The 13,045-nt window shown below is 39.1% G+C and overlaps 3 protein-coding genes across 3 annotated transcripts; 2 read left to right on the forward strand and 1 right to left on the reverse strand.

The window, feature by feature from the left end:
- Nucleotides 1-670: 670 nt before the first annotated feature.
- Nucleotides 671-2,513, forward strand: LOC135240401 (gamma-crystallin M3-like). Its single transcript, XM_064309821.1, has 3 exons — nt 671-806; nt 1,384-1,623; nt 2,177-2,513. The coding sequence occupies exons 1-3, from the start codon at nt 738-740 to the stop codon at nt 2,450-2,452; spliced, it is 585 nt and encodes a 194-aa protein (XP_064165891.1). The 5' UTR covers nt 671-737; the 3' UTR covers nt 2,453-2,513.
- Nucleotides 2,514-4,252: 1,739 nt separating this feature from the next.
- On the reverse strand, nt 4,253-5,293 carry LOC135240405 (gamma-crystallin M3-like). Its single transcript, XM_064309824.1, has 3 exons — nt 5,207-5,293; nt 4,731-4,970; nt 4,253-4,590 (listed from the first exon to the last, which is right to left on the reverse strand). The coding sequence occupies exons 1-3, from the start codon at nt 5,219-5,221 to the stop codon at nt 4,315-4,317; spliced, it is 531 nt and encodes a 176-aa protein (XP_064165894.1). The 5' UTR covers nt 5,222-5,293; the 3' UTR covers nt 4,253-4,314.
- Nucleotides 5,294-9,482: 4,189 nt separating this feature from the next.
- LOC135240410 (gamma-crystallin M3-like) lies at nt 9,483-10,752 on the forward strand. The gene is made up of 3 exons (XM_064309830.1): nt 9,483-9,589; nt 10,013-10,252; nt 10,415-10,752. The coding sequence occupies exons 1-3, from the start codon at nt 9,581-9,583 to the stop codon at nt 10,688-10,690; spliced, it is 525 nt and encodes a 174-aa protein (XP_064165900.1). The 5' UTR covers nt 9,483-9,580; the 3' UTR covers nt 10,691-10,752.
- Nucleotides 10,753-13,045: the final 2,293 nt, after the last annotated feature.

Below are 13,045 nucleotides of genomic sequence, written 5' to 3' on the forward strand. Positions count from 1 at the left end.
CATTACCTTGACAAAGGGAGGTGGGGGAGAGGGAGGAGGAGGAGGGTGACATGGAGGAATATAGTATACAGTATATACCATTTACACCTAAAAAGACACATAATAAATAATAAATATATTTAGTTACCAAGTGACCTTTTGGAGTCTCCAAGGCACAGCTTAGAAAAAAACAATGCAGGATGCTCATTTTTGGTGGTATTGGCATTGGGGGTTTATGCTGCAATTTGTCCAAAGATAATAAATAAACAATTTTCTTGTTATTTTAGCGCACATCCTGTGAAAGCCCTTTTCTGCCACAGAAAAAAAAATTTGCTAAATTGTAACTTTATTCTAACAATTGTGACTTTATTTCTTGGAATTCTGACTTTATTTCCGAGAATTCTTTTTCTTGCAATTGTAACATTTTCTTCTTGTAACTGCGAGTTTCATGTAATTCTGATTTTATTTTTCTGAATTCTGATTTAATTTCTCACAATTCTGATGAAGACAGAAGTAAACAAATGCAGTATATTGTTCTTCCAGTTTAAAAAAAATGTTTGCAAGATAAGATTTATTTCAGATAAACAATAAAATGTCATTGGAAGTGTGCATTGGCACAGCACAGAAGGGCCAGCACGTGGCCAAATCCAACTGCCTTCTGCAGGGCCATGATGGAGTGATTTAAATTTACTGCATTCAATCCTGCTTATTCATCAGGTTGAGGAATTTAAATAACAAAAAACACTGCATGGTGCATAATGTATAAAAGGTTCAGGGACGGGCTGCTCATTGGACAGTCTCCCACAAGCGCATCAAACATGGGCAAGGTAATGTACGGGATCAAACAATTTGCCTGTAATGTGTGTAGCTCAACACTGGGAAACAGGAGCACAGTTCAGTGTGTCAGACTTGTTTTAGGGGACAGTTGTACTCTGTGGTGCTGGTAGGCTGTTAGAAACAGTTACAGTGTGTGAGAGCAGAGAGTAATAACAATGTGAGACTGACTCGTTACTGAAAGGAATCTTCAGCTCAATGGAACAAACATCTTTGACATTCAGAGCAGAAGTTTTTGTGGGCCTGCACTGATTGGTTCTGTAAACAAAAAAAGGGTGGGAGCTATTACATGCTCACTAATGTAAACCAGGCATTATGGTGTGGAAAGAAACTTTTTTGGATTGGTTCATTAAGAGTCAGTGATCGAAAGCATGTTGTTTCTCCACTCTTTATAGGGTTTAAGAAACTTAATTGTTCTGTCAGGGGAAGTAGGGGAGGCAGTAGTGTGGTTGTACTTAACCCTGGTTTCTCCAGTCAAAATAGCCAGCTATATAAATGGATGACAATGTAAGTCACTTTGGATAAAAGCATTTGCTAAATGACCAAATCGTATCACTATTGTTGCACCAGATCATCTTCTACGAGGACAGGAACTTCGGCGGTCGCTCCTATGAGTGCATGAGCGACTGCCCCGAGATCAGCTCCTACCTGAGCCGCTGCAACTCCTGCAGGGTGGACAGCGGCTGCTTCATGGTCTACGACCGTCCCAACTACATGGGGAACCAGTACTTCCTGAGGAGGGGAGAGTACTCTGACTACTCCCGCATGGGCATGTTCGAGTCCATCCGCTCCTGTCGAATGATCCCCATGGTGAGATTTTTTTTTGCAAGTTTTACAGGAATTTATTGGACCCCATAAGACTATACAAGCGCAACATGAACTTAGAAACCATGTGCCAGTTTAACTTCCTTTTCTGAGATTGTGAGTGAGTGTTTTACACAGAATTTGAAACAGTTATAGCCTCATAGGGTCAGCATTAAATATCCCAAGCCCAATCAATGGTACAGGCATGGGACTACATTGAAAAATTTCTCATTTTGTTCTGCAATGCGAAGACTTATATTGTTATTCGTTGTGCAGTTATACATTTCACGCAGCATTTCCAACACAGCTGTATTTGGCTGTATTTAAAAACTATTAAGTTAGTTAGTTAGTTATAATAATAATAATAATTTAAAAAATAATAATAATGCAAAAAAATAAGTATGCAAATTAAGTTGACTGTATTTAAAAATTATTTCCCACCATCAGGTAATTTACATTCTAAAAGTTGCCCTTATTCTTTAGAAAGAAATATCGAATTCCCAATGACCAGTAGAGCATATGCAAAATGCTGACTGTTTTTATTATTTACGCTCAACAGCACAGAGGAAACTTCAGGATGAGGATCTACGAGAGGGAGAACTTTGGAGGTCAGATGATGGAGCTGATGGATGACTGTGACTCCATCATGGACCGTTACCGCATGTCCGACTGCCAGTCCTGCAACGTGATGGACGGCCACTGGCTGATGTACGAGCAGCCCCACTACAGAGGCAGGATGATGTACATGAGGCCTGGGGAGTACAGGAGCTTCAGAGATATGGGATACAGCAACATGAGATTCATGTCCATGAGGCGCATCATGGAGCCATGCTAGATTCGATGCCTCATTTGTAGGAGATAATGAACAACAATCAATAAAGTAATTTCTAATTTTAGCACGTGTCTGACTCGCAATTCATTTTCAAGTGTGACTATCTTTATTAAAGTAATATTTAGGTATAATGCATTGCTAATTAGGGTACCTATCTTGGTACATTTTGTTTTTATAAATGGCCCTTCATAAAAGTAATATACAGCAACCCCACACTACATAGACTTTAAGCACACAACATAGACACTCATAATTGCTTTTGTAGGTAACCACAAACTGGCATATGATTTTTGTCACTTATGCCATTGTAGTGTATGAAGAACCGTTCATAGAAATTCTTACAGATTGTGCTTCATCCTGGAAAGCCACAGGATTGGCTGGTATTAGTTTTCACCTTAAAAATCTGTAAATGCAGAGCAAATAAAATCAGGTGAAATTAGTTAATTATGCAATCATATGCTGTACTTCACCAAATACCTCCTTAGTATCAATGAAAACCAGGACAGCATGTAGCTCCCCAGGGCCATGGTCAGCGAACCCTAGTCTCAACAAAATCTAGCGCTATGTCAAGCTGCTCAAGGCCCTCACACCATTCCCCAGAAGTGGCTATGGCTTCTGTAAGATCTCTCCATCTGCTTGCTGTAAAATGTACATTTTTTTAACATTCATGACATGAATATTATTTGTAAATATTTGTAGCGATATAGCTGCATTTGTTTGATTTCCTGCATTTTGCTGTGCCCATCCATAGCATCACTAAGGTAAATATGTTTTCAATATCTAGCAAAAAAAATAGGCTGTTGTGGTATATAATTTCCTGAAGGCAGTACGTATCAAATAAATGAAGCAGCACATCTCAAAACAGCTCACAATGCAGAATCACACAACCTATGGAGTTTTAAATGCAATGGCAGTTATAACTGTGAGCTGTTTGAGATGCATGGCTTCATATATTCAATAATCACAACCAGGAGGAAGACGTATAAGATGAACTAAAATTAATCAGGAAATCTTTTGGAGACAAGTTTTTTTTTGCCTCTGGAAAATAATCCTCATTCCTCTCTCATTCCAAATATTTTTGCCTTTAACTATGGATAATTTTGTTGCTGACTTTACTAAACATTACTAAAATTAGTAATTACTGAAAAATTGTTTAGTTGCTAAATAGCTTTTTACATATAAAAAGACTAAAACAAATGCCTCTTTATTTCAATTATGTTCAACTTGATAATTTTATCAGGTCATGCATTAGAGCACACACTACTCGGACTGCAAAATATTTATTTACATTGTGAAGCAATTTTAGACAACGGATGCTATGACTTTTTATACATAATACTGCTCTTGGCATGCGGCAAAATGTCTTGTGACTGACTTGTGAAGCACCTGACATGGCCATAAAGATGCATGGTAACAAATGCCAATTTATTATCCATGCATCAGACATAAAAATAATAATAACAATTTTAAAATGCCATTGTAATCATGGAAATGCCAATAGCCTCTGAAACTGGATTGCACAAACTAAGAATGTAGAAAAGGTAAAAGGCAAACCATGACTATGCACAGCTTATAAACTATATAATATATTTGTGCATATACTTCTGAATGTGTCAAATAGGTCATGAGTCAATTTGGTATGTGTTGAGGGACTAATTAAAAACTTGTGAGGAGGACTTGACCATAATTAGTTACTAACATGGAAATGGATGGCTGTGGTGACGTGTGGCATAACTTCATGTAGGACATTTTGGTGGAAAATGCTTTGGACCAACTGGATTAAATAAATACAAAATCAGGTAGAACATTTAAAATACATTTTATTTCCTATATTTTCTATATTTCCAGTGCTGAGATCTGTGTCTTTAACAGGAATCCATGATGCGCCTCATGGACATGAATCTCATGTTGCTGTATCCCATATCTCTGAAGCTCCTGTACTCCCCAGGCCTCATGTACATCATCCTGCCTTTGTAGTGGGGCTGCTCGTACATCAGCCAGTGGCCGTCCATCACGTTGCAGGACTGGCAGTCGGACATGCGGTAACGGTCCATGATGGAGTCACAGTCATCCATCAGCTCCATCATCTGACCTCCAAAGTTCTCCCTCTCGTAGATCCTCATCCTGAAGTTTCCTCTGTGCTGTTGGTTAGGAATTTAAACGTGTAAACAGTTAAAAATAGACACATTCCAAGTGGATCATTCTTATTGAAGATATTGTTGTGGTTGCATTGTGTTGACTGTGATAATACCACCGGCACATGCTATTTCACATTCCTCACCATGGGGATCATGCGGCAGGATCTGATGCAGTCACTCATGCCCATACGGGAGTAGTCGGAGTACTCTCCCCTCCTCACAAAGTACTGGTTCCCCATGTAGTTGGAGCGGTCGTAGACCATGAAGCAGCCGCTCTCCACCCTGCAGGAGTGACAGCGGGTCAAGTAGGAGGTGAGCTCAGCACAGTCACTGCTGGTCTCATAGGAACGACCTTGGAAGTTCCTGTCCTCGTAGAAGATGATCTGTTAAAAAAGACAGTAGTTCTAAAGTGAAATTCTACATCAAGCAAGTTTCACATCAAGATAAAATGTACTTAAAATAACTCAAACTTAAAATAGAAAGTATATGTTAATTTAAAATTAACAAAAATTAATCTCATATAACTGAGGGCAAAAATGTTGTGCATATTTCACAATCATTGCTGGTATGTTGGTAATTCCATTACTGAAGCCTGTAGCATTACAGGGGCCCCACTTACCCTGCCCATGGTCATAGTGATTCAACCTCAAAGCTGAACTGTGGGTACTATCAACCGCTGTCTCTTTTATACCTGGGCTAATACCCAAAGAATCTGTTACCACATTGTGTTAAAGCCCTTAGTCATCAGCCTATACTGTTAGTCAAAGCAGACTGCAAAGGGTTATTATGTGGTGATGTGCTGTATACATTTGTGATGGTTCCACTTTACAGTTTGCTGTACAGAGCAGAAAAAAATGAAATTCAATGGCAATTAAATTTTATTGGCTTCTACAAGCCACAGTTGCAGTCTCTCACCTGAAATTTTACAATATTTACTCTTAAATCTGATGTTGCACAGTTGACATAAATTTCTTGAACTCGATAAAACCCAAGGAGATATCACAGGTGGTCCAAATCTCTTTGTTCTACTATACACATTACATTTACATTACATTTATTTAGATTTATCCAAAGCGATGTACAAAAGTGCATATCATGGTCATTGGACAACTACAAAACAGAGGTTCAATAAGGCACAATACTCATTTCGTAGAGTTATTTATAGCCAATAACACAGTTCAGTTCACGCAGTGAACATTATTCTGACCTAAACTTGCACAACTATGTTCTCCAACTAACAACAGCAGGAACAAATTAAGCAAAGATATGCTTATCTGAAATGCGGAGTAGTAGCTGACGGCGCTGGAACTGAGTCTGACAAATGGAATGAAATTCTCTCCCAGGATATACTTTCTTAAACTTTCCCTGTCTATTCTAATGACTTTTGGACTGCACAAATATAATACATTTTTTTAAGTTTAATATTTCTATCATATTTCCCACCTTTCTCTGCCCAGGAGGCTTAGTCAATCATAAAAACCCTCTGTTCAATTATATAACAAATACAATTATTTAACTAGGTGACCTAATTTCTGATTGGTTGATTGGGAAACACAAAACTGTATTGGTTGGGCATCCGCAGACCTTGCCCTCAAAGGTATCTAATTTTATTGCCCTGCCCAACAATTTGTGGAGCCTGTACTGGATGGAGTGACGCACAAGAAGAAAAATGTACTTATGAAATCTATGTCCAAAACCATCCATTTTATTTATTATACATTAAAAATATGTACTTCACAGAGAAAAAAAGACTTGAATTTACTTTAACAATTAACAAGCAAACTATTGGTACCCTTGGGTCAGTCTGTACAGCCCTTGTACAAGCAGTGACATTCACTTTAAGAACAGGGAAATGCGTCTGATGACATGATCTGTGTGCACTGCGTTTAAAATGCTTGTCACATAGTGAACAGTTGTAAAGCTTCCCTTTCCCCACTAGGGTAATACAACTGAGAGACTCTCTCTTTGCTCTCTCTGTTCGCACTCTTACCCCAGCTGCTTAGACATTTGTCCTTGGAGCTCCCAGAATCTGTGGAGCTTACATAGGTCTATATCTTACAACATTGTGGAACTCATCTAAATTCCAAGACTTGTAGAATGCCTAGCTTGCTATTACCATTGCAATGGAGACTTATCAGAACAAAAGTTGCTCTTTACAGTAATTAGGCACTGCTGATTACGATGACTAAGTACTTCCTCCCATGTGAAAATGGGCCTTTTCTAAGCTGCAGTCAGACATTTCCAAGCTGAAAAGGACCATCTTCAGATAACCATCCAGATGAGACGTCGCGGGTGCACATTGTGTGACACATTATGGTGTCACATTCTGTCCTCAGGGGAAGCGGGTTGGTCTCGGCAGCACCGTCTGGTGGAGAGAGCGCACGCACCTGGGTTGCATTAATTAATCAGTCCAGGTGCTTAAAAGTGTGTTCCTTTCTACAATTTGGGGATTTGGGGCTGGGATCAAGAGTACACACCAAGAGAGCAAGTTTTGACTTGTGTTTGTCAAAGCATGGCAAAGACAAGGGGAAAGAAAACAGACGCTAAAAAGCAGTGTGGCTGGCATCTGAAAAGTTTGCCAGCTACGAGCGGAAAGCTGAAAAGCTATCGCTTAGATTTGCTTTCTATTGTCTTATTTATTTTAGTTTGTTGTGTTAGTTTATTGCTTTCGCCCGGAACCCATGAGGGGGAAGGGTGAAGGTGTTTGTTTATTTAATTTTGTGTTGGTGTGGGTGCACTCTCTCTTTCTCCATGTGGCAACAAACATTTCACACCTGGAATGATTTCCCTCCCAGCGGTGCCACATCGGCGTGTGACATATGGTTAAAGTAATTTTATGAGACTGATTACTACATTCTGGTGCCATATGTAAGGATATAGAGGCATATCCCCTACATTTTGGTGCCAGTTACCTGGTTGATCCTGCCAGTAGCATATGCTTGTCTCAAAGATTAAGGCATGCATGTCTAAGTACACACGACCGGTACACTGAAACTGCAAATGGTTTATTAAATCAGTTATGATTCATATCAAACAATAACCTCCTTCCTATTTTGTCAATCTTGATGCATCTTTTTCAATGTAACAGCAACAAAAACATGCTCATATCACTGCATATGCAATGAAGAAAAAAAAAAGATACATGTAAGAAGTGCTGGCTGGTGAAGAGATAAGGCCAAATGCAAAACACAGGAGATAAATAATATTTTAGTTTTGGCATTTTTTAAATCTATGCCTTCTTAAATAGCACAAAATCAAAACGTTAACCTCTTCGTAATCTAAGATCACATAATTTAGAATGGAATGCATATGTGGTGGATACTACTATCACTGTCATTATTATTATTATTATTATTATTATTATTATTATTATTAATAATAATAATAATAATAATAATAATAATTTATATCACCTGTTGTAAGTACTAAGTTCACCTGCTTCCAGATTAAACACATCACTTCATCATGTCCCTGAGGTATGACGAAATATGAGCCACTCCATTTCACCTGAAGTATTCTTTTCTTCTCACTGATGCAGCTTTTTTATTTATTTATTTATTCATTTATTTATTTTTGCAGGGATCACAGGCTTACTGAATCTGGTAAACATCATCAAAGTGAAAAGGTCAAATATAAACAGTTTAGCCTTATCTGGCAAACAAGAAAATGTAAAATAATATATTCACATGTATTTGTAAGGAAGGCTAGTTCATATAGGTTAATATTTACTGGCCAATAACATTATGTTGTGCCTTCTGAGGCTCAGAGTGAACAACTGTGACTTTGTTTCTCCTGCAGTTTCATTTGAGCAACAAAATACCCTTGCAATTGTATGAACAAGTCAGAATGACAATGTTACTATTATGTGCAGACAGAAGCTGGTGAGGTGGTAGAATGATGTCAGTCTGATTATATATTGTGGTGCCCGGAAGGGAGTTGGAGTGCTGTCTGTCCACCAGGGGGCAGCACTGGCCCCACACACAGGTATGAAGGAAGCTGTGATGCATCGTAACCACTACATCTGAGGCCCATTACCTAATCATTGGGCCTAATAAAAGGCCTGGCTGACAGGCCTAAAGGGGGATAGCTCTGCGAGGTGTGGTATAGAGTGTCGTATGTTGGTGCCAGTTTTTGTTTGTGGTTTTTATTTTTCCTTTGTCTTGGAGTTAATTGGTTGCCAGATTTTCCTTTTTTGTTTTATTGAGAATATCTGTTGTGTTGGTGTTTTGATGTAATAAAAGGTGATAAGCCAAACATTTCTAATGTTTTTGTCCTGTCTGTTCACTGCATGATCAGTCCCCCATCCCTGCGTCACAATATATTATTTATTATTGGTATATGAACCAACAATGTAGAGTAAATCACTTCCAAAACAATGCATTTAAGAACAGGAGGACAAAATGTCAGAGACACTGAATATTCTTTTGAGCAAATCAACCATTAAGAAGTGGCTAGGTGTATATATCTATGTGGACACTTCTTACACCATGCAATCTGTCAAAGATCAATCACTGAGGTGGGATGTAACTGTTTGGGAAACCACTGTGAGGCCAACAGCAAATTTTTAAAAAGTAGTAAAAGTTCACTACTTTTGTGTAAATTTGTGTTTTAATTACATTAATTTACACAGTATAGCACATAATTGAATGGCCTGGACTGTTCCACCACATCACTCATACAAGCACAAGACCAATCACTGCCTCATGGGGGTCTAAATTACTTTTATGAAACAGAGAGAATATTCTGTTCTGCAGCATGAGTGAGAACAATATAGAAATAAGCCCATACCTCCAAACGCATTCAGTACCAAATAATAACCCTTTAGAGTCTGCGCCAAACTGCAGGCCGCACACAGCCTGAATGGGCAGATGAGTCAGGGGATTCGCACAATGGGCGCACAGGCACTTCAGAGGCAGGACGGGTATAAATTTGGCAGCTGCCCTGTGTGGGGTGCGGGCACCAGTGCAGCTTTGAGAGGGGACCAGCTAACACCATGGGCAGAGTAAGATGCATAGGGGGCGCAGAGACTGAACATGCTTGTCCACCCACAGATAAGACAGGAAAAGAAGGCCTCTAACGCACCATGAAATCTGAATAGCTGCTGTTTGCTGTATTACGTGTTGTATTGATTCCATTGACTTTGTATACCCATCCAGCGGGTAGAGTTGCATCTATGCCACCTGCAGCCTATCTCTCCACAGATGGTGGCTTGCTAGCTTGTATGTCAATTGTGTATGCTAAACAACAGAAACAGCTTAAAACTTAATTTTTTAAAAACATCTGCAATTCCTCAACTAAGAAAATCATCGGTCATACAACTGGCTCTGATTTCGAATTGAGGTCAAATTAATCCTGTTGCTGACTACAGTATTTGCATATTTTTTCTTACTGATAAGTTTTGTTTTAAACTTTTGCTGTATTATAGATCATCTTCTACGAGGACAGGAACTTCGGCGGTCGCTCCTATGAGTGCATGAGCGACTGCCCCGAGATCAGCTCCTACCTGAGCCGCTGCAACTCCTGCAGGGTGGACAGCGGCTGCTTCATGGTCTACGACCGTCCCAACTACATGGGGAACCAGTACTTCCTGAGGAGGGGAGAGTACTCTGACTACTCCCGCATGGGCATGTTCGAATCCATCCGCTCCTGCCGAATGATCCCCATGGTGAGTTCTGTTCTATCACGGCCAAGAACAAGCAGCCCATGCGGCCAGTGTTTAGAGCATGTATAATATTAGAAAAATCAATTCCTACAGTTAAGTTCTGCCTAAAATGTTGTTGCTTATCTACGTCTGGTAAATTTTTATGTTTAAATTCCCCACAAACAGCACAGAGGGAACTTCAGGATGAGGATCTATGAGAGGGAGAACTTCGGAGGTCAGATGATGGAGCTGATGGATGACTGTGACTCCATCATGGACCGTTACCGCATGTCCGACTGCCAGTCCTGCAACGTGATGGACGGCCACTGGCTGATGTACGAGCAGCCCCACTACAGAGGCAGGATGATGTACATGAGGCCTGGGGAGTACAGGAGCTTCAGAGATATGGGATACAGCAACATGAGATTCATGTCCATGAGGCGCATCATGGATTCCTGTTAAAGTCACAGATCTCAGCACTGGAAATATAGAAAATATAGGAAATAAAATATATTTTAAATGTTCTTCCTGATTTTGTATTTATTTTATCCAGTTGGTCCAAAGCATTTCACACCAAAATGTCCTACATGAAGTTATGCCACACGTCACTACAGCAATCCATTTCCATGTTAGTAACTAATTATAGTTTAGTCCTCCTCGCAAGTTTTTAATTAGTCCCTCAACATATACCACATGGACTCATGACTGGCTTGACACATTCAGAACTATATGCACATATATATTGTATCGTTTTGTATAAGTTGTGCATAGTCATGGTTTGCCTTTTACATTTTCTACATTCTTAGTTTGTGCAAACCAGTTTCAGAGGTTATTACCATTTCCATGATTACAATAGCATTTTTTTATTTATATTCGATGCATGGATAATAAATTGGCATTTGTCACCATGCATCTTTATGGCCATGTCATAATAGCTTCATAAGTCATTTTGCCACATGTCAAGAGCAGTATTATATGTATATATTTTCTAGTCATAAAACATGTATTGAAATATGAAAAACATGCCACAAAACATTAAAATGACTATGAAATTTAATCCAAGTTATTATAAAGGTAAACACATATATTGCAGTGTATTCCATTCCCCTAAGTGTTTGTTGGATGTTATTTTAATTATTGTGAGGCACTCGTTTTGTTTCACAGACTCCATTTGATGATTCAAATGATGTGGAAAGATAAGACAATGGCATGTACATTCTAGTTGTTTTGGTAGAAGATAGAGGGCCAAATAAAAATAAAAAAACATTTAAGCTCAGAACATCAAAACTCTGACAAGCCTTACAATGTTTCAGAAAACCTTTATTAAAGAGAAACCTCACCCTAAAGTAATTTTTGATAAAATGGTGTATCTGATAATATAGAACAATGCAAAAAAGTTTAGTTTATAATTTTGTATAGGTTTGTTTCTCCCACCCTTAAAAAGTCTAAGGAGTTTTTGTGACTGGTGCAGACACGCCACTCTGAAGCAATTCCTAATTCCAATGCATGTACACAACCCCACCTGCAATTTTCTAAAAATATTGAGCAGGTATATGGGATGTAAATTTGAACATGAATTGTTTTTTTACAAACCTTCGCACTTTCAGTAGATTTTATTTATGAAACAAAACATTTATAATGAATTAAAATATTTGTATTTGTGGGTGAGAAATTTAAGCCATGTGCAACAGGTTTTGGGCTAGTTTTGAAATATACTGCAGCCGTGGTCAGACACGTTGTATGGTGCAATAAACTATGTATCTACCCAATAAAACTGGAAACATTTTTATTCAGTCAAATATGCCTTATAAAAAGAGTCAGCTATTTACATAAAATTAATTTTCTATAAAAATGTAAAAATAAAACATTTGTCTGTTAATTAATGATAATTATGCTTATGCAACCTTCAGGAGGTAATAGCACCACAGACTGCCACTAACTGACTACACCACTCCTGGTTATACAGTTGGGAAACCCTGAAAATGCATGAGAGGGAAATCCTTACATGGTCAATAGCCAACTGAATGTCTGACAGAGGCAGGTATACAACATAATGACAATGTTTATTAGGCAGAAGATGGTAAAAATCTTATGGCTGGGCATTACCTCCTGGATTTATTGTTAGAAGTTTGGTTTCAAGTGTGACTAAAGATATAAATGGCTCGCTACAAGGCTTACAGTAGGTGATCTCAATAACATGGAGCATCGCGTAGTTCTGGCAGGTCACGAGAGTCAAGCGCTCCGGCCGAATCAGCTGATGGCTCAGCTGAGTGATGTTCGCCTATCACAGTACATTCACTAACAGGGCGGTCTACTTAAACAGCCTCCCTCTACTCATTCGGCTGCTCCTCCTGCATGCAAGCGCTGCACGTTGCTTCGTAAATCCCCTCCACCACCCCAGCTCCATCCCCATGCGTCAAGAATTTGCATTCTCCATTCCTATGTGTTAAGAAGTCGTATTGCTCCATACTTATGTGTTAAGAAATTGCATTTGCTCCATTCATATGTGTTAAAAACTGCTTTGCTGCTGGATCTGTTCTGTGTGTACCCCTCTAGGGGGGGTTTGGCTGCTGGCCTCCCGGCCTTATCCACGCGGGCTGCGTGGTTGGCGGGAGAGCTCCAGAACAGAGCCATACCGCCAAACATAACTGTATTGCCTTTATTGTCAATAAAGTTCTACTTGATGACAGTGGTCCTGACAGAAATGGGGATTTTCTCAGCGTTACACCATCTCCAACTACATTACACTGTATTACATCACCGTTACTTAGCAGACACACTTATCCAGTGTCACTTGCAAAAGTATACAAGAACATC

Source organism: Anguilla rostrata, chromosome 15, assembly GCF_018555375.3.
Source record: "Anguilla rostrata isolate EN2019 chromosome 15, ASM1855537v3, whole genome shotgun sequence".
NCBI classification, from domain to species: Eukaryota; Metazoa; Chordata; class Actinopteri; order Anguilliformes; family Anguillidae; genus Anguilla; species Anguilla rostrata.

Bases quoted from the DNA above. Each gene is read 5' to 3' on its own strand.
- LOC135240401 (XM_064309821.1), top strand. From the start codon at position 738: ATGTATAAAAGGTTCAGGGACGGGCTGCTCATTGGACAGTCTCCCACA. The intron at 807-1,383 runs GTAATGTACGGG...TTGTTGCACCAG, and splicing joins GCGCATCAAACATGGGCAAG to ATCATCTTCTACGAGGACAG. The intron at 1,624-2,176 runs GTGAGATTTTTT...TACGCTCAACAG, and splicing joins CCTGTCGAATGATCCCCATG to CACAGAGGAAACTTCAGGAT.
- LOC135240405 (XM_064309824.1), bottom strand. The intron at 4,591-4,730 runs GTGAGGAATGTG...CCTAACCAACAG, and splicing joins CCTGCCGCATGATCCCCATG to CACAGAGGAAACTTCAGGAT.
- LOC135240410 (XM_064309830.1), top strand. The intron at 10,253-10,414 runs GTGAGTTCTGTT...CCCCACAAACAG, and splicing joins CCTGCCGAATGATCCCCATG to CACAGAGGGAACTTCAGGAT.